Below are 19067 nucleotides of genomic sequence, written 5' to 3'. Positions count from 1 at the left end.
TCGTTTAAATTAGTTTTTTTTTATTTTATTGTGAAACATTATTGCAAAAGTAATATTTATTATTGTGTTTGTTTACCCGTTGATTTTAATAATATATATATATATATATATATATATATATATATATATATATATATATATATACACACACACACACACATATACATATACACACACACATTATATGCATGCATCTTTTGCTGTACGCATATGTGCATTTCATTCTTCATATTCATTTATTCTAACTGCGATCAACTTACGTGAGCATAGCTATACAGCAACACAATAAACAAAAGTGTTTCATACACAATGAATGTCATATTTATTGACAGATATACAAAATTCCAAAGAGTGACCTTTTTTTGTCTTTACATGAAAATACATTGTATTACACAAGGTAATAAATACAAATAAAGACGAAAGTAATGGCATCACTATAATACTTTTCAGTATCTCCCCGATTAAAAGAAACCTCACCTATCCATTAGTGCGTCCAAAGAAAAAATACTTGACCTTATCCTGAGACCTATTTCTAAAAGCACAAACCTACTCTAACCTGTAAAAGCCATGCAGATTCTACTGTGGGACCTTTCATCCGGTTGCATGCATTTTTGCTTATTTGTTCTTAAACATACTATGTGGTCAAAAGAAAATGAAGTATATAAAAAAAAAAATTAAAAATAAAATCAAATGGCAACAGTTCCGGATCTCTTGCATTTATAAATCAGAAGATATATTCTCTGAATGGTGCCTTATTCCCTCCAAACCGCAGATGAAAAGCGCAACTCGTAACATAAATGCTCCGTTTTTTGATTGTTTTATCCCCTCAAAGGAAAGGCATGCATGACTCCCGCGTGACACAGTTCTTTCAGCCGTATGGAGAGAACGCTGAAGGAGGCGCTAGGATCTGGCATTTCTCTCTGTCTCTGCCAGACACTCCCGAACAAGCCCTCTGGCATGAATGATACCTGCGACACGCACAGAAAACCACAAGAGAGAGGGGTTTTTTTCTGTTATTTCCGGATAGTGCATTTACGTTTAGAAGCAGGTTTAAACATTTTGTCCACAAACCTCTTTTAAGTCGCTCCATGGCGCTTTTACTCCCCGCATACGTCGGCCTTATTTCTTTCCCAAGCTCTTCAATAATGGCGAGGAGTTCAGCATATTTACTCTGAGGTACTTGGTTTCCATTTGGACCCTAAACAGGAAAAAGTGTGTTGTTAAGACGGACAGAATGAGTTGAAATAAAAAATAAAAATACAAGAATTTATTTGTATTTTACGTTTTTAATTTGACCGTTTTTGCATTTGTGTCGTGTTTGGTCATTTACTAGTTTAATGCCTACAGTTTTTCAGTTTTAGTTATTTTATTTGTTTAGTTATTAGCACGTCACATTTAAATTATATTCCATGTTTTTGTCCTTTTTATTAGCTTGTGTTTTACAAGTCTGTGTAATTTTTATTTTAAAATGTAGTTTTTGTTATTTCAGTACATCAAGTTTGTCGTTTTATACTTAAATATTAATACATCAATTAAATTAAAGTTTTATTATTTTTGCTTTTAATGTTTAATTTTTTCATTAGTCGTCCTAATGTCTACAGTTTTTTTTAGTTATATTAGTGTTTAAATTAAAGCTGAACGTTTTTTTTTTTTTTTTTTAATTTATAATTTGAATTCAATTTTTTTTTTTACTTTTTTTGTTTAAATGCTTAGTTTTTTTGTAATTTAGTTTTTTTTTCTTTTCATTTTTTTTGTTAAATCTCCCTTTTGCTACGTCTACACAGTTTTTCGTGTCAGATTCAGTTTAGTTTTTACGCATCGAGTTAAGCTAAATAATTGAGAAACGTTGCATCGGCGAGAAGCAAAACATTTTTTTTTTTTTTTTGCTGCTGCCGTTGTTTTAAGCAGCTTTGTTAGTGAACTATAACAACATAAAACGTACCTGTGGGAATCCCAACGAAGGCGGCCCAAAGTCGTTCAGAATGGGCTTGTAGGACTGTATCGTGGCCATTGAAGATGGAGAGGGAATGTTTCCTGTCGAAGCAACACCACACGTCCTTAACTGCATGAAACAACAACTTACGATTCGCGCAAACGCATTATTTCGACACATACGTGCATTTGCCCAACTGATCTTTTGTCTCAAAGCCTCGCCGTTACCCGCGTGACAACTTGCCCCGGCCTCGGCGCGACGCAATACCGCCCTCCGCCGCTAGGTGTCCCCAAAAAGCAATAAAAACGGCACGTCTGAATCCGATCAATCAACAGCCCAAGAGACAATCATGGAGGAAACGGCACGGGCTTGATCTTAGCCGCTAAAAGGATTCATTTTTATCACAATCTAGCGGCCTCCACGCAAACCCATCCGGCCACGGCGCGACGCGGACCCTTCGGGAAGACCCCAAACATGCACCTCACGCCGATATTTAGCCCTAGCGAAGGCGAGGAATGCGTTTTTTTCACTAGTAATAATGGCGGATGTGAAGGATCTGACCCTGTAGCGATCAGACTGGACAAAAACTACACACGGCTTTTCCCCAGGTATTCTTTCTCACGCCAATTCTTACATTCGACCAAATGCACTCAAGACCGAGAGTTTTCCACGCTTTTTCGGCATACCTTGGTTCCCAGAAGTTCCCGGAAGGTGTTGATGGAGATTGGGTTTGTAAGACATACCTGAAGAGATAATAAATGAGAGAAATAAAATTGTCCCTAAAATCAGCGGAGCGTCCGTCTCGCAGACACTTTTTGTTTACAGCGGAGCAGCACCGGCAAATATGGCCGCGTCACTCCTCATGACACCCACACTGCTGTCCATCATCATCACAAAGAACTCAGACAATTAACACATAATTAATGAAAAAAAAATAAAGCGGCGTTGTCCATCGTCACGGTGACAACCGGAGAAGTTACAAAATCATTAATAAAAAAAAAAAAAAAAACAATGCTGCGCGTGATCACGAAGATTTAGACCTTTTTTGTAGTAGATTTTACTTTTAGGATTTTTTCAGTTTTAATGGAAAAAAAACTTTTTTTTTTTTTTTTTTGCAATGAAACACTTTTTTTACGTTTCACTTAAGATGTAACATTTGCGATTTTAAAACTAAACCTAAGCGGTATGAACAATTTTAAAGCTTTAATCCAAACTTTTTCCTTTTTTTACACAAAACGCTTTTTTAACGTTTCACTTAAGGTGTAACATTTGCAATTTTAGAACTAAACCTAAGCGGTATGAACTGAATTGTAAAGCTTTAATCCAAACTTTTTTTTTTGTTTTACATTTTGTAAAACTAAATAAACATTATTTTACATGCGCATGTCTGACTTTTTACGCTTTCTTTGAAATGCACCAGATACTACATATAAAAGATTTTAGGTTTACCTGCTAGTTTCCTTCTCGCTCATTCCTTACCACACTGAAAAAAAAAGTTAAATGCACATCATGCAAAAAAAATAAAAAAAGTGGTCCACCTAAAGTAAACACATTTTGAAATCGAGGTAATCCACAAGATTTATTGGTCATATGCAAGAGGTAGAGATCTTGCAGTCAATTAAATTTTTCCATAGATTCTTTGTACAACAGATCCATCAGTAGTGCAACTCGTGCAAGGATGAATGACATTGTCTTTAGAGTGCTGCAACATCTACAATTCAGCAAAAACATGACATTTCAGATATGCACCTATACATCGAGATATAGTATAGACCGAGCGCGTGTCAAACTCACACATTTACAGCAGAAATGAGGTTTTTGTCCTCAATAACACGAGTGACGGCAAATCGTTAAAAGCAAGAAATAGAAAAACTGAGCAAAAGCGGTGATTGATGTGGCCTTCCGCGGAGGACATTACAAAATCACGCACAAACTGAAACGCTGGAAAGCAGCGAAAAAAAAAAAAACAAAACAAAAAAAAAAAAACTGCTGACCCGCTAGCGCAAACTAAACGAAATCCGAAGGGTTTGTCAAACCATGCAACGTGTCTCTGATCCGGTCTTTAGGGTTGGGTGTGCGCCGCTTCAACCCGCCGCCTTCCTGCTTTTAAAACCGGGGACCGTGTTAAGTGGTGAACAAGCAGCGTCATGCCCGAGACATGCTGGGTCAGAAGGCTGTAGGTGGGGACAGATGGAGGCCAGGCGAGACGAGAAAAAGGAAAGGGAAAAAGAAACTAGATTGTGAATAACCCCTGAGCGCTGTCCTGTGTACATAGTAGTGTGTGTGTGACCTCGTAGACACTCGTGTCGATGGAAAACACAGGCCACGGTGTAGCAGACTGGAGGTTGTGAAAAGGAAACGGCCTAAGTATCGTCCAGTTTCGCTCCTCTCAGTGCGGTTTCCTGACGCGCAGAGCTCTGATTCCGTAGCTCCTTTGGCAATGAGTCCTCTTTGGACATGAACCCTGAAATATTAAATACGACACGAGCACCGCCTTCCCCCGCGGCGCGCCGGAAAGAGGAAGGGTGGCCGGCTGGCTCACGACGCCGCATCTGCCCTAAAGCGAGGGGTGTTTGTGTCACGCTATGTGTTGACTGTGTGGCTGATGCTCTGCGGGTGGAGTTGCTGCCACATTTGCTGCTGCTGCACGGCGAGCTGCTGAGACTGATCGGATGACGACAGGATGTTGATCAGCGGAGACACACAGTTGGCGGGAATGATCAGACCTGAGAAGCAAAAAAGAAAACTGGTTGAAAAAAAGTTTCTTTTTTTTTTAAAAAAAGGCACTGTGAAATCAATTTGTTCCCATTATTCTTTGTTTTGTTTGTTAAATTGTATTAGACGGAAGAAAACATGGACTAAAATGTATTGTTTTTAAGACATCTTGCACTTTGACTACCTGCTTGGTTGTAATACTTTGTTTTATGCACCTGGAAACTTATTGGCTCTTATTTAAAAAAAAAAAAAAAAAAGAAAAGACAATTACACAACTTAAGTCATTTATTTAATTCTTGTGACTAATAAAATGTTGTTGTTTTTTTTTACTTTTTAGGGAAATGAACCATTTTGAAAAACGTTTTCTTTAACCGTACTTTAAACCATGTTTAAGCAATTTATATTATGAAACTAAATTTAATAATTTTCTCAAGTTACTTTTTTTTTTTTTATCTAGATTCCATTTTAAATCTAACTGAAAAATAATTTAATGGTTCTCAGGTGCATTTTAATAATCAAAGCATGTAATTGAAACATGTATTTCATAGGTCTCTATTAATGTACATTAATAAATTGTTTGTGTTTTCCCAGAAATGCTGTCGTTTTATTATTTCTGGATTTCATACAAATTTATAGAAAGGGGTAATCAAATGAAGGCATAAAATGTAAACAATCTCTTAAAATTCCTCAGCTGTTTACAGTTAAAATTAAACCATGCAGTGGTTAGTAAGTTCACTATTACTTTAATTTGGTACAGTAGAGTGTACTAAATGTATTTGTATCTGTTTGACAACCTACCCACAATTCTCTGCCCGTCCTCAGTTCTCAAACGTACAATCTGCATCTTCACATTGGCTCCGCTGACTGAAGCCAGCACGCCCTCCACTTTGGTCCACACACTGAGGACAGAGCCACAGAGGACATAGTATGTCCTGCACCGCAGCCCGATCTCACACTGCAGTCCCACCGACACTTTCTTACAGTTCCCCCGCCTGTCATAAAGAGCGTTTCTCATCACATTTTCCGTCTTCACAAATCAAAAGTGAAAGTTGTTTCTATTTTCACTTCTGAAATGACTTGAAAGAAGCACCTACCAGTACGCATGTGAGCAGACGTTAGCCGAGGAGTTGTACTGATCAATCCAGTGCTGCTTGGCATCATCAGAGAGGACCTATTTTGAGATGAGAAGGATTAGAGACGGTACAAGCCGAGGAAATGACATGAAACAGTCAGCACGATGCCAAAGAGGCTAAAATTAACATTCACCAAGCACCAAATGAGAAAGCTAATTTTTGATTTTTGGATGTTGACTTATAAGCGGTTTAATCTGCACGATAACATGACCCCCGTTACAGCGATACTGAAGTTTTCAAAACATTAGATATGCTGCTGCGAAGTCTGGAAGTCCTGCGATTAACAACGCTGATATAAAACATTTAAAGAGAAACTTTAAGACGCGATTGTGACTCTGCAATAAGCCCAATGTACTGCGTGAAGGTGGCAGATGTCTCAAAGCTACTTGCATAAAAAGCATGCCTTGATTTTGGGATATCTTAAGGTGCCGTTTCACCTTAAGTCTTGCTAGAACAAGTCATTTCATATGACACAACTAAGGTGTGACGATATCTCCTGATTCTCCCAGTCATTGTCCTGGCCAAGATTTCTAAATTGCCCAAAACATTCAGGTTTTAGCTTTTCATTCAACAGTGCACATTATCCGTGTGTGCATTAATGCACTGCTTTGACATTCTCTGTACGTCCAGTCTCTTGCAGGCTATGTCTGGTCAGTGATGTACAGCGGTTGAACCCTACTGGTCAACCTACTTTTGTCAAATTAGCTTGTATGAAAATAACAAACCTTAAGCCAAAGCACAGACATTTCAGGCAATTTGGCCAAAACATGTCTAGGTAAGAGAGGATATATGGACACCCTATATCAACAAATCTGACTATTTTTTGACTGAACTAATGGAAAACACATACAGCTGAAGGCTTATATGTAATTTTGACCCCAATGATGAACCAAAAACATAAAAATGCAATTAAACTACAGTAATTTAATACCTTTTTACTTCTCTTTTTGATGTCCACATAGGTCTCCAGTTTAACTTGTTTTCCTATATTTGGTCTGTACACCATGAAGAGTCTCTTTCTGGGATTGACCTCCTTTATCAGGATGGCAATTTTCTTGTTATTCCGCACCTTGAGATGAAGCAGAAAGCTGTTAGGTTAAGTTGTTAAATGAATTGAAAGCGGGGTGCATAGAGGGGAAACAAAAAGGTTATTTACCTGTACATAAAAGCCATCATCTGGCCCGTTCTGGTCAGCCCAGACATGGGTGGCATCCTCCCATGACAGTCCCCGCTCCACGCTCACCTGAATCCATCAACAATTTTTCCCCATTAGGCAATTATGACATACATAATAATAAATGCATCACAATGATGCTCATAAACATGGACACCTATTTTACATACTGTATTGAGCTCCACATGGCCTGAAGTGGAATATCCTGGTGTCAAGAACTTCTTTACATCAACTTTCTTCACTTTCTCGTCTCCAGAGCCCAAATCTGCAAGCAAAACATACATTTAAGCTCAAAAAGTTAACAAAATGAGCTTATCTTGTAGTCTAACATGATTAAAATGGCTAAATAAGTCTGAATGCGCACAGGTTGATTTTGAACAACAAACAAACAAAAAAAGGGAAGAACCTATGCCTAAATTCAGGTTTTCACACACACACACAAAAAAAAAAAAAGGTTCAATAAGCCTTCGCCTAGCGCTCCAAACAGTAATTAAATATCCAAAATTCAAATTTGTATTGAAGTTTTGTGGCCTTTAGCTCAATATTTTCTTCAATAGAACTTCCAAAACTGACGTCTTTGTAATATTTAAGTCACGTTTGAACTTTCTTACCTAAAATACCCATATCGTATCTTCCGGTCTTTTTGGCATTCTGAATGACAGCGTTCAAAGTGTCTGAGAAATACTGAAAGAGAGCATTTTGTTGATGGACCTCCATGCCAAGAATCCTGTTCAAGAACTTCCCGATGTTGTTGTAGTCTATAATAAACAAAAAGTTACACATTATCACATTAGGCCAGAAGGTGATTCCCATTTTTCTATCCTTAAACTTAACTTGTTAAAACATTAAGACTTTCTATGGTTTTAATTTGATCAGACTAAATTTAATAAACTGAAGACTTTTTAAAGCCCATTGGGAACCCTAAACATTGTGTAAAAGGAAAAGAAAAAAATCTGACTCTGAAAAAAAAAAAAAAAAAAAAAAAAAAAAAAAAAAAAAAAAAAAAAAAAATCGCTCACCTTTGTCCAGTGAGAGAACACCAGATCTATCCTCCACATTTATTAGCCCCACTCCAATTAAACCATTACGGATTACTTAAAAAAAACAAAAACAAGCCATTAAGTTAAGTTTATGGTTTTTACAGTGGCTCTTTCCTGTTATTAAAAACATTCAACTTTACCTTTAAAGAAATCCCCATCAAAGTCAGCAGGTGGAGACACTAAAGGAGAGTCCAGACTGACAATAGATTTCATAACTATTTCCAGAGCGTTTCTACCATACTGAGGATGAGAAAGACATCAGCACATAGTCCAGCAACAACCGTTTTCCAATACTGACAGTGTGTGTAATCTAATCTTACTTTGTTGTCAAAGTTAAATCGACTGAGATCCCTCGTCTCTGTGGCCCTTCTGTCTCCGTGCGTTAACGCCCCCTATTTGAGAAAGACAAACACAATTAGGCTTACAAATTAAAACTGACCCTATATGAGTGCAACATGTGCATGAGGGACTTACCAAGCTTTCTAGACGTTTGGCAACAATCGAGGCAAATCGCTGCTCTCCAGCGAGTTCAGAGATGAGGAACACGTACTCAGGTGCCGTGACCTGGTTAGATCGGTGTGTTCGACCTGTTTGCAAAAAAATACGTTATTAAACAGAACTATACACAAAATGCGCTTAAAATTAAAATCTATTAATTTGAATTTCAAATACAATTTAGTTTGAACTACAGTTTTAACAAATTAAACGTTTTGCATATTTGTCTATTACACAAATGAAACGGTTAAGATTTCTGGACATGTTTATTACCTTCTGCATCCATCTGATTATTTTAATATTTTCAAAATTCAACTTGCTTGGAATAGACAAATCTGTTCTCTAAATACAATTAGAGATTCCAAGGCAACATTTGCCGGCTTAATTTAGTTTATCTTCAACTTGATAAACTAAAGCTTAAAATCATAAAACCTTTAAATACAGATTTAAAAAAAAAACATTAACTGCTAATAAATGAAAAAACACCTTTAGGTAAATTAAAAATAAAAATTAGATGACATCATTATACTAATATGTTGTATGGTTTCATTTTTATACGCAAACATAAAAATACAGCAAATAAAAAGAAATAAACCACTACCATGTACTCACCAAACTGCTGAATAGCTCTGTCAGCACTCCAGGGCAGCTCTAATGTCATGTGTACCCTCCTCCTCTGGTTCTTCACTCTGCGGTCGGCTTGAAGTGAAATACCAGAGCTGGCAGCCTCCGAGATAATTGCGATATTCTACCAAGGTGAACATATAAAAGATATTTAAATGCTTTTCACAATAACAAAACACTACACAGATGTGGGGGAAACCAAAGCAGCATACCTTATCCCCATCCATGAACCTTTGCTTCTCTGTGAGGTTTAAGATTTCAACTGGAACGTCAAGTTCTGATCGAGACTCGTAGGAAATGCTGCCATCATCATTGCTGACTACCCTGCCTTTGCGGCCAGTCATCTGCATTGCATAAGGGATGCACACATTTAAAATGGGTTCGTTTTAAATACAGTGTACACACAATAATACAAATAATCTCTACAAACAAACCTCTGCAACATTATCAGGGCCGCCCAGCTCATCGATCAGTTCGTCCAGCGTGTTGGGAGGCAGATCCTCTGCAAGCTGCTCCAGTTTCTCCAGCAGGTCCCTCTTCATCCGCTGGGCATCTTCAACAGCATCCTGACTGGTCACAAGGCTGCTCTCCTCTGGCTCACTTTTGGCTTAAGAGTAAATCTTTTGTGTGATTATTTGCGTTGATATACATTTATACACTGACCTTCTTCCTCACACTGCTTTTAGCTGAAACGATCTGTGATGAAACTTACTGCTCATTGGTTACTTACCTACAGCAACCGTGTTGTTTGAAGGTTTGATGGCGGGGGTTGTAAAAGTGGGTCTGGTTGTTCCAAGCCCGGAGGCTAACAAGGCACTTTGAATGGAGTCTGGATCAATGCTCTTTTTCTTCTTCTTGTTCCTCCTGTCTTTGCTCTTTTTAGTGTCTTTTCTGATGAGCCACGGATCTAAGTTTCAAACATTGTCAGCATTAGAAAATATCGTACCAACACCGAACTGAATTAAGGTGAATAAATGGTACCATTGTCTTATTGCTGAAACGGCTTCATTTTATATCTGATGAACTTTGCAACATTGACACAGTTATGAAACAGAAGTGAATCAACACTGAACTGACCCAAGTTAAATAATGACAGTACTGTCTTCGGCTTTACAGCTGCAATATTACCAATGCTAATTTCAACGTCAAGCTGCTTTCAAATAATCTGTACAGACCCTTTTCACATTTGCATTCCCATTTGGCCTAATGTGAGGGGTGGAAATCCTCAGTGTTTTTACAAAAGATGGAAAAATATAAAGAGTATACACTGATCAGAAGAGAGACAGATAGCAGTCCCTCTTCTCCCTCAGCTGCTGTATTAGAAACACTCGTGCAAAAGTCTTAACTAGTCTTCTGAAATTTGAAAGCCAAGGTAATACGAAAAATGTAAGTTATAACTTACAATGTTAACTTTGCATCACAGTCTGTAAAAAGGTGCAACTAAATATTGTATCTTGACTATTTTGGGTGTACATAACATACATTGTTAAAAACTGTGGAAATACATTGTGACATTGAGTATAAAGTGACTAGAGATTCTCACCATCTTCCTCATCCTCACTGGAATCATCTTTAAAAGGGTTGAAGTCATCTTCATCCTCCTCTCCTGAGCTGATTGACTTAAAACTATCATCGCTTTCCACATCTTTGTCCGAATCAGAGTTGCTCTCGTCTGAGCTGGTACCAGACAGACCCCCAGATTTACGTGCCTTCTTCACTTGCTTCTTTGTTTCTTGACCTGCAAGCACAAGTCACCCAGGCTCATTACTCGCCCTCAATTTCAATTTGAGCAACGTTAAAAGCTCAAGAATGTTTCAGGAAGTAAAACCATCGAAATGCGCTCATAGTTTCAGGGTAGAAACTGCTGCTAAATATAACAAGGCATCGCTATTGCGGTTTCCATGTGCATGCAAAGTGTACCTTTTCGCTTTTTGCCCTTCAGCTCAGCGGTGGTCTCTTTAGGTGAAGGCGTTTCCTTAACACTCAAGTCAATGCCCAAAAGACTGAAGAGCTTTTGTCTGTCTGGTGCAGGAAAATGCTTCTCTACTAGGGACTGCAATACCCCCCTTTAAAAGATTGTGTACAGATGGTTTCGGTTATAAACTATTGAAAATTATACTTTGTCCATTTTCATGTTACAGACCTAAGCATGTATAAAAATGAATAATTTCCCTTTAAAAAATTTTTTTAATGAAAGTTAGCTAACCCTTAGGTCATCCAAGATTTGGAGAAACTTAGCATTACATCACTTGCTCATTAATGGATGCTCTGCTGTGAATTTTTCTATAATACAAATTTTCTCCAAATCTATTCATATGAACAAACAAACTCATCTAAATCTTGGATGGCCTGAGAGAAAGAACATTTTAATTTTGACAAGATATCAAAACTATTTCCTGCAAAGGCATTACACTCACTTTGCAGTGGAGACAAAGTCATTGAGCTCGCCTCCTCCCTCCTCCAAAGCCTCAAGGGTTCGAGCCTCTCCAGTTGATTGAAGACCAATCACCACACACTACAGAGAAAGGTTAGAGATCAGCAAAACCACAATCATCGTAAGTCTTTCTCTCTGAAGGCTTTTGTTGCAAGAGAACGTCCAATCCAACCTTTCCATTTTTAACCTCCTCTCTGGCCAGCTGCACCACTCTCCGAACCTTGGAGGCAATGCACAGGTACTTGAAGAACCTCTGGTGAGCGGACCAGAACTGACCCCACATGGACTTCTTCATTCGTTGTTCAGCATCCATAAGGTTGGCAGCTTGCTGGAACTTCTCTCTCGCACTGACCCACTGCAAGTTTGCGAAATAAATTACTTTATGATCATTTAAAAGGAGTTGAAGTCACAAATAGCTCGGTTTTAGTTCCAAAAAAGTTCGGTTTTAGTTCCGGCATTTTACGCACTAAGCGAACTGCTTTGTTGTACATCTTGATGTAGTCCAGAGTTAAGGGAACTTCTTCGATTTTAAACGTCACGCCTGTGAAACTCAGCTGTCGAGCGATGTACATTCCTCTCAGCTTCATATCCATGGCAACAATCTCCATGGCACCAACACCTCTAAAATAACCAACAATATTGCATTCAATATTGAGGATGCAAGCTGGTACAAAAAAGCAAGGTCATGGACACAAACTGATCTGATCAACTTGCCTTCTTTCAACAGCCTGGATAAAATTTGTAAATTCCTTAAATGGAGTTCCTTCTCCCCAGATCCCAAGGCGATTCATGTAGGCCATATTGCGAGGCTCAGAAGCTCCTACACAAAACAAAACAAAAGATGTATAAATACCAAAATAAATCTACTGGAAGAAGACACATGCGTGCAGCCATGCTGAGATACATAACATCCACAGCCACATACCTGTAGCACTTGCGTACACAACCCGGGCTTTTGGCAGCTTATTCTGCAGCTCTAAAACCGCCAGCCCAGTCTTTGTAGGCTTGGATGACCCAATAGGGCAAACATTTTTGGCTTTGTGACACTCATCAAATATGATCTAAGATGCTCTGTCAAGGGAATCAGTCACCATAGTTACGAGAGAGCTGAATACAATCACACCATGTGAAGCGCTTCAATGTGGTTCAGTCTATATGCAATGAAACGTGATTATTTTTGGTCTAGAATGCAGAATGTTCTTGTAGAAATATGAAAGTTGTGATTTTAGCAACTAATAAGACTTTTTCCTGAAACTCAGACAAATCAAGTTTCCTTTTATAAACAACTAATAATTCATGAAGATGTGTATAATAACTTATTTTTGAGAGACATCCATTGTCAAATAAAGAAAACGCATTTAATTAAAAATATTTGAATAAAATATAGCGCATGTGCAGTTACTTTTTTTTTTTTAAGCTAGCAAGCTGCAGACAAAGAATGGTTTTCCTAAGCTAAATGTACAAGCTGTTTTACTGACGTCTTTCCACAGTCGAAATACTGTTGCTTAAAGCACGCACCAAAATGCCACATTAAAGAGAATCAAAACACTGTTAATTTCATGATTTGTTATACAATTGGCAACCTCAGACTTCCTTCCTACCATGTTCTTTTTAACTTAAAAAAAGGATACAACACCATCAAAGTCGTCTCCACACCAGTGTAGTAACTGTTTGAATCTCGTCTTGTACTTTCCCCCAGACTGACTCTCTCCAATCAAGGATGAGTATGTGGCAAAGATCACACCTTTTTTCACACTCCCATTGTGTTTCGATGAGATCTTTCCATATTTGAACTGAAAGAGAAATGTGTAGAAAATGTACTGTATTTCCTACTCAAACTACATAACCATCTCATATGTTGGCTAAGAAGCACTTAGCGTACCTTGTTTAGCGAATGGACCTGAATATTCTTTGCTCCAATGTCTCTCAAGTCCCTCTCTGCATCGTATTTCAAGTCATTCGAGACACTAAACCTGTACAGACCAGTGGTGGAAAAAAACCCATGAATAATGGTACAATTACACACCAAAAAAAAAAAAAAAAAAAGCAGCTTGAAAGAGGAAGAAAACAAGTGATTACCAGAGGGACCTTTTCCTGCCAAGAAGATAATTTTCATATATGATTCCAGCAATGGTTCTACCCTTTCCAACGCCAGCCCCGTCTCCAATCAAGTAGGCTGCTCTGTCTCCATTTGGTAGGAATGTCTCATGTTGCTGTACAAAGAGACACGATTGAATGAGGCAGATCTAAAATACTGCAATACATCATTTTAGAAACTTCAGCAATTGTGATTTGATCTGAAAAGGAACCAATTGGTTTTCTGAGTGGTAATAACACACATGAGGTATAAATGTGTAAGAAGGCGCAAACCTGAGCAGCATAGGTGACTGCCTCGAGCTGTAGGGCAGATAACCAGCCTCTATCAATGGTCTCCTCTGGAATGGAAAGTCTGTACCATACATCTGGTGGGTTGACACTGGACAGAGAGCTAGTCTCCACCACTGGATCAGGGTGCCGCAGTCCAATTCTCACTGAGAGATGAAATAAAATCAACTTTACAAACTTGACAAAACAGTAGGGGGAAAATACACAGTGTTTTCTATACATTGGATACAACACATAGGTAAGGATCTGCTGGCTGTGCACAATTATTTACTTAATCCTGTTGTGCTTATACATACGTTTCATTGGCATGTATTCGGCATACGTCTCTGCGTGACCCAGCTCCTCTTCTTCCTCCTCCTCTGGTTCGTCTTCCTCCTTCATTCCTGGTAATTTCTACATTCATAATAAATAAATAAATAAAAAGTTCAAATATAAATATACTTTAAAGCATAACTAAAACTCACATTTACAGGTGAGAAGCTCCTCATTTTCATGTCATCATTTACCCAGATTCTTGCTACATCTTTGCTGGACACTTCTTTTTTCAAGCCGTTGTTTAATTCCGCTGAAGAAAAAGACAAAAACATATTCACAAATATGAGACAAATATTCACACACACCCACAGCAGCTTGCCAGAAATGATACGGCCCCACCACAACATGAAAGCACCTGTGAAAACAGACTCAGTGCACCGCGGTTAAAACCCTACCCATACCTGATCTGTTCATCATCTTTGTGGAGACCAGAATAATTTCTGAAAGGAAGAGCATTGACATGCATGATTAAATCCACAGTCTCTCTAAACAAGCTTTAGTCAATGCTCAAATTCAACAATTAAATGATCAAACAGTTTTGGTTTAAAGCAGGATTATCATTATCTTAAAAAAAATAATTCTGAAAAACTGAAATGAAGAGAAATGCTGCACTGGCAACGGAGAAAAGTTAACACTGCAAATACTAATCTGAAATAAAAATGAAGAAAAAAAGCCACAAAAAAAAAATAATAATAGTGACAAAAGCATTCAGGAAAACCACAACAAAAATAAAAAAATAAAAATCAGAAAAAAAAAATAGAAAAACCATTAGTGAAAGCTGATGTGAAATACTAATACAAATGATTGGTATATAAAAAAATATCATAATAAAGCATACTGGTTTGAAGCACTGACAAGCTTCTTTAGCTGACCTAAATCAATAATGTTTGTAACAAAATAGACCTAAAAAAAATGGTCTATTTCTTAAGAGCATCTAAACGGCTTCAACGCCTCCAAAGGTGGTTTGAGCTCATGTTGGTTTCTTGTTTTGACAGCTGGAGGCGGCACTTGAAAACTGGCACTCGCATTAGATCTGCAAAGTGCCACAAAGCCGACAGCTGCATCGACAGACCCTTACAAGCGAAAAACCATCTATGATCACTCTAGGTCCAGCACGTCTGCCAGCACTCACTTGTGCCTGTGGCTGTTGCCGTAGCAACAGGTTGCGCTATGTCAGGTGGGGGCTTCAACTTCATAAGCTCTCCAAGGCTGCTTGTCTTCAGGCTGCTGGTTCTGAGAAGGTCCTTCAACCTGATCTGCTCGTTGCTCGGTGGGACCACAGTGCAAACAGTGGGAGAGGATGAAGAGCTCCGTTGTGCTGTTGAACTTGTATGTACGACCTTGGTTACTGTTATGGTCTGCCTGGATGTGGTCCCAGCTGATGGTTTGGTGACTACAATTGTCCCCAATGATGGCAACTGATTCAGTTGATTTAAAACAAAGGTGGTTGTTGAGGGCTGAGGCTTCTCCTGTAAAGGTGAAAAAAACATACAATCAATGCGTAATTCTGATCTTTACTGACTAATATTAAAATGTCACAAGCAGTAGCTTGAGACAGAACGCCTACAGTTTGCTCACTCACTGTCTGCATTATATTTCACAGAATAAAGAGACATGAAGTCACTAGTTCCAATCTGACCAGCTTGATGCAACTTATAGAAATACTAGCAGATATATGTTCTATTTGATTCATTTAGTTGCTAGTAAGCAGAAATGTCGAATGAGCTCAATTTTCAGACTTATAGCCAGTGAAATAATCTGTTTATCAGGTTAATAATACTGAAACTCAATCCTAAATGCCAACTAAAAACGAAAACTCTGGTTGGTTGCCTCGTGACATACTGGCCTTTCAGTCTAAGCAGGCAGTTCTTGCCAGGGTTATTATAGTATAATTAAAAAACAATTAAAAAAAGAAAGAAACAAAACTACTTGAAAATAAACATTTAAAACTTAATATAAGTTCAGTTGCTAAAACAAGATTTTACCTTTCAATTTAACTTGCGTAGTGCAATAACTAACACAGAGGCCATGTGTCCACCAACAATTTAAATATAGCACTGAATACTTTCACTTTTTAGTCAGCTAACCAATCACAGCGGAGGAAGGTCAGGACTAATACCGACCAGTCATCATAGTCTGCTTGTACTAGGAACGACAATGGAGAAGTTAATATTGCTGTTCTCAGTGAATACAGATCTTAACCAGATGGAACTGCCGGACTACCATGATATTCTCATGAAAAATATGCTTGGAGAAACGTTTCATCCACAATGCATCTGGCATATTATTTCAGTAGAAATTCAATACTATAGCAACCAAAGTGTCTCAGCTGGAGAAAAAAATAAAAATAAAATTAAAAAACGCTGTTCCCTCTAGCAGTCACATGCTTTGGTTGATTTGCGGACTTGATTTTCATTTATAAAAATTACAATCTTATTTGTTGTCTAGTTGTTTAGTGTCAAAAAAAAAAAAAAAAAAAATTACCAAAACTTTCAATAAAATTAAAATGGAAAATAAAAAGCATGCTTTTAACAAAAACTATAATAGTGATTTAACGACACTAAAACATCATTGGTTCTTGGTTTTAGGCTGTTAGTGATGCTTACCCTGATTGTGACTGTAGGAGTAGGTGGTACTGTAGGTTCAATCCTGACCATTCCAGAAGCTTCATTACTGAGACCAATGTCAAGTGCATTTAATGAGACTGACTGAAAAGGAAAAGAACAAGGATGACTTAATCATCAAATGTGCTACTTCCACAAAAATGCTTTTATTTTTTTTTTTATACATTTGCTATTGTCTTGTTTTCAGTAGGCCTGGGTTGACTATCATTTTGATGAACCAAAACTGATTCTTAAATCCCAATATGCGCCGTTTTCTATTGTTGCAAACTTCACTACAAAGTATTTGTCACGAGCCTCATATTCTACAAGCTCGATTAGGTTTATGCATTGTTGCTTTTTGATATCTTGAGTTAATTCCATCACAGATGCGGTATGGAGGCTTAGATGTTGCAACAGATGGCTGTAGGGCCTCAGGTCAACACCATGTGAATCATCTCATCCGCTTTACTAGTAGTTATAGCTCAAAATAAATATGAATGATCACCAGAAGACAATGGTTCAAAGCAGCATTTTTAATTTCTGTAATTGTCGCATGTATAGGTTTTAAATAACCTGTTGTGAAGCAGGGAGTGGAAGCGCATCCTGAGGGTCAACATCAAACAGATCATTAGGGCAGATTCCACTTTCACTAAGAGCAGCCAGAAGCAAATCTTGTCCAGGATCCATCGTCTGAGGGGCAGAGAAAACCAGAATAATTATTATTATAAATACTTCTGCAAAAACATCCATAATAATCCGTATTTTAACGTCCTCTTAAACTACACACATCTTTAATAAAGACAATGGCATAGCCCCGAATTAAAGCTCGCATCTTTCCCATCACATGCCTTTGGCTGTTATTTATATAACTTTTGACTTTTTTTAAATACCGGATAATACATAACACTAACCAACACTAATTAGTAAAAAAATTACTTATAAAAGAGCAAGGACGTGCTAAACTAACGCTGCTACTGGATCACCACAACATCCACCTCCACACGTGTTTGCCAAAACTGATCCAACAAGATACTTCCTGGTCTGACGTTGCTGCTGGACGTTAATGTCAATCAGCTTACACGTTTAGAAACCCAGACTAAAAGCAAAAGAAAACTCTAATGATCTCCGATATGTTCAGCGATAATAACCTGTTATTATCTGGCGGTTGTGAATACACAAGACAGCGGCTTAACTAAACGTGCTGCTCCTGAGAAATTCAGTGGAGACGTTAAATACTTACCCGAGGAGCATAACCTGGGTTAAAACACGTTATGACATTAATGCACAACATAAATACGCTTTTAGCATCAAAATAAAGTCTCGCAATTTAAAAACGAAACGATGCATGTGGTGTAACTGCTACTCGGTCTTGGTTACGGTGGCTGCTAGCTAACGTAATTTTCCTCACGATTCGTTTCATCAACTTCAAACACCAAAAGAGTCGTCAAAACGCTCTTTAAATAGGCTACACCCGTGTTTAAACAACCCAAAGAGCCCTGACAAGCAGAATAAGTGGCAAAAAATGACATATGAGCGAATAATTCCTGTCAGTGACTTTGTCAAAAGTGCGCTAACGGCTCGCCTCGGGTTAGCAGCCTAGCGCAAGACTCCCTCCGCTTTCACGCTAAAAACGTAATAAAACTCAATATACCTTCGCTTAGCGGCCCTAAACCGACGGAAATCGTGAGCGTGACAAAAAACACAGCAAACCCGCTGTCTGACAGCTAACGTCCAATAAGTCAAACACGTACTCCACACGGTTTCTATGGATCCCAAACGTCGCGGCGGAGTGAAGGATGTCGCCGCTGCTCGCGCTGCTTGTTTTCTAACCGCCGGGCGCCATCTTTACCCGAGGCGCGTGCGGGTCACGTGACGCTGCAGCCCACAAAACAGTCGATTTTGCGCTCGGAAATGTTCCCGGCGCGACGCAGCTGACGCATCGCGGAGCATCGGCCGAGAGCCGACCTACGACCATCTTTCAGGAAGCCCCGGAGCCCGTCCATGTGAATCGACGTGTTTAATTATATTTTAAATTCAAAAGTAGTCGGAGAAGGAGAGCGCCGAAGTCCCGTCACGTGACCTATCCCTTACTCACTTTCAGGAAGTGACGCGGTAAAAATAGTTTCCTCCAATGACACGTCAAAATGACATTGCCGAAGCCATACTGGTAAGGTCAAAGGCAGAGCGTTGTGACCTCTGCTTTTAACAAGGGTTAA

At 38.5% G+C, this 19067-nt stretch overlaps 2 protein-coding genes across 7 annotated transcripts; both read right to left on the bottom strand.

The window, feature by feature from the left end:
• Positions 1-298: 298 nt before the first annotated feature.
• On the bottom strand, positions 299-3354 carry LOC122333740 (cyclin-dependent kinase 2-associated protein 1). Of its 2 annotated transcripts, none has more exons than XM_043231502.1 (4): positions 2620-3354; positions 1943-2034; positions 1072-1198; positions 299-968 (listed from the first exon to the last, which is right to left on the bottom strand). In XM_043231502.1, the coding sequence occupies exons 1-4, from the start codon at positions 2672-2674 to the stop codon at positions 901-903; spliced, it is 342 nt and encodes a 113-aa protein (XP_043087437.1). In that variant the 5' UTR covers positions 2675-3354; the 3' UTR covers positions 299-900. The 2 variants fall into 2 exon arrangements, with proteins under 2 accessions (XP_043087437.1, XP_043087438.1); XM_043231503.1 differs by having other exon boundaries at positions 2677-3354.
• A 139-nt stretch (positions 3355-3493) lies between these two features.
• Positions 3494-18953, bottom strand: sbno1 (strawberry notch homolog 1 (Drosophila)). 5 transcript variants are annotated; one of them, XM_043231498.1, is made up of 33 exons: positions 18503-18953; positions 17425-17541; positions 16855-16956; positions 15381-15717; positions 14650-14688; positions 14398-14498; positions 14230-14326; positions 13919-14079; positions 13628-13761; positions 13431-13521; positions 13180-13341; positions 12474-12609; positions 12263-12368; positions 12016-12169; positions 11721-11903; positions 11532-11629; positions 11035-11180; positions 10658-10852; positions 9845-10021; positions 9549-9721; positions 9327-9458; positions 9103-9238; positions 8470-8582; positions 8316-8387; positions 8136-8235; positions 7975-8049; positions 7567-7713; positions 7126-7220; positions 6938-7024; positions 6713-6850; positions 5743-5819; positions 5447-5640; positions 3494-4659 (listed from the first exon to the last, which is right to left on the bottom strand). In XM_043231498.1, exons 2-33 carry the CDS (start codon positions 17536-17538, stop codon positions 4517-4519), a joined length of 4215 nt encoding a protein of 1404 aa, XP_043087433.1. In that variant the 5' UTR covers positions 17539-17541; positions 18503-18953; the 3' UTR covers positions 3494-4516. The 5 variants fall into 5 exon arrangements, with proteins under 5 accessions (XP_043087433.1, XP_043087432.1, XP_043087435.1 ...); XM_043231497.1 differs by having other exon boundaries at positions 18603-18953; XM_043231500.1 differs by having other exon boundaries at positions 14440-14498; positions 18603-18953.
• Positions 18954-19067: the final 114 nt, after the last annotated feature.

Source organism: Puntigrus tetrazona, unplaced genomic scaffold (genome assembly GCF_018831695.1).
Source record: "Puntigrus tetrazona isolate hp1 unplaced genomic scaffold, ASM1883169v1 S000000373, whole genome shotgun sequence".
Lineage (NCBI taxonomy): Eukaryota > Metazoa > Chordata > Actinopteri > Cypriniformes > Cyprinidae > Puntigrus > Puntigrus tetrazona.
Note: the sequence above shows the minus strand (reverse complement) of the source record. Positions and strands in the feature narration are given on the sequence as shown.

Bases quoted from the DNA above. Each gene is read 5' to 3' on its own strand.
- LOC122333740 (XM_043231502.1), bottom strand. From the start codon at position 2,674: ATGTCTTACAAACCCAATCTCCATCAACACCTTCCGGGAACTTCTGGG. The intron at 1,199-1,942 runs GTACGTTTTATG...TTTCCTGTTTAG, and splicing joins CTTCGTTGGGATTCCCACAG to GGTCCAAATGGAAACCAAGT. The intron at 969-1,071 runs GTTTGTGGACAA...TGCGTGTCGCAG, and splicing joins CATGGAGCGACTTAAAAGAG to GTATCATTCATGCCAGAGGG.
- sbno1 (XM_043231498.1), bottom strand. From the start codon at position 17,538: ATGGATCCTGGACAAGATTTGCTTCTGGCTGCTCTTAGTGAAAGTGGA. The intron at 12,369-12,473 runs GTATGTGGCTGT...TGTTTTGTGTAG, and splicing joins TGTGTACGCAAGTGCTACAG to GAGCTTCTGAGCCTCGCAAT. The intron at 11,630-11,720 runs GTTGGATTGGAC...CTTTCTCTGTAG, and splicing joins AGGAGGTTAAAAATGGAAAG to TGTGTGGTGATTGGTCTTCA.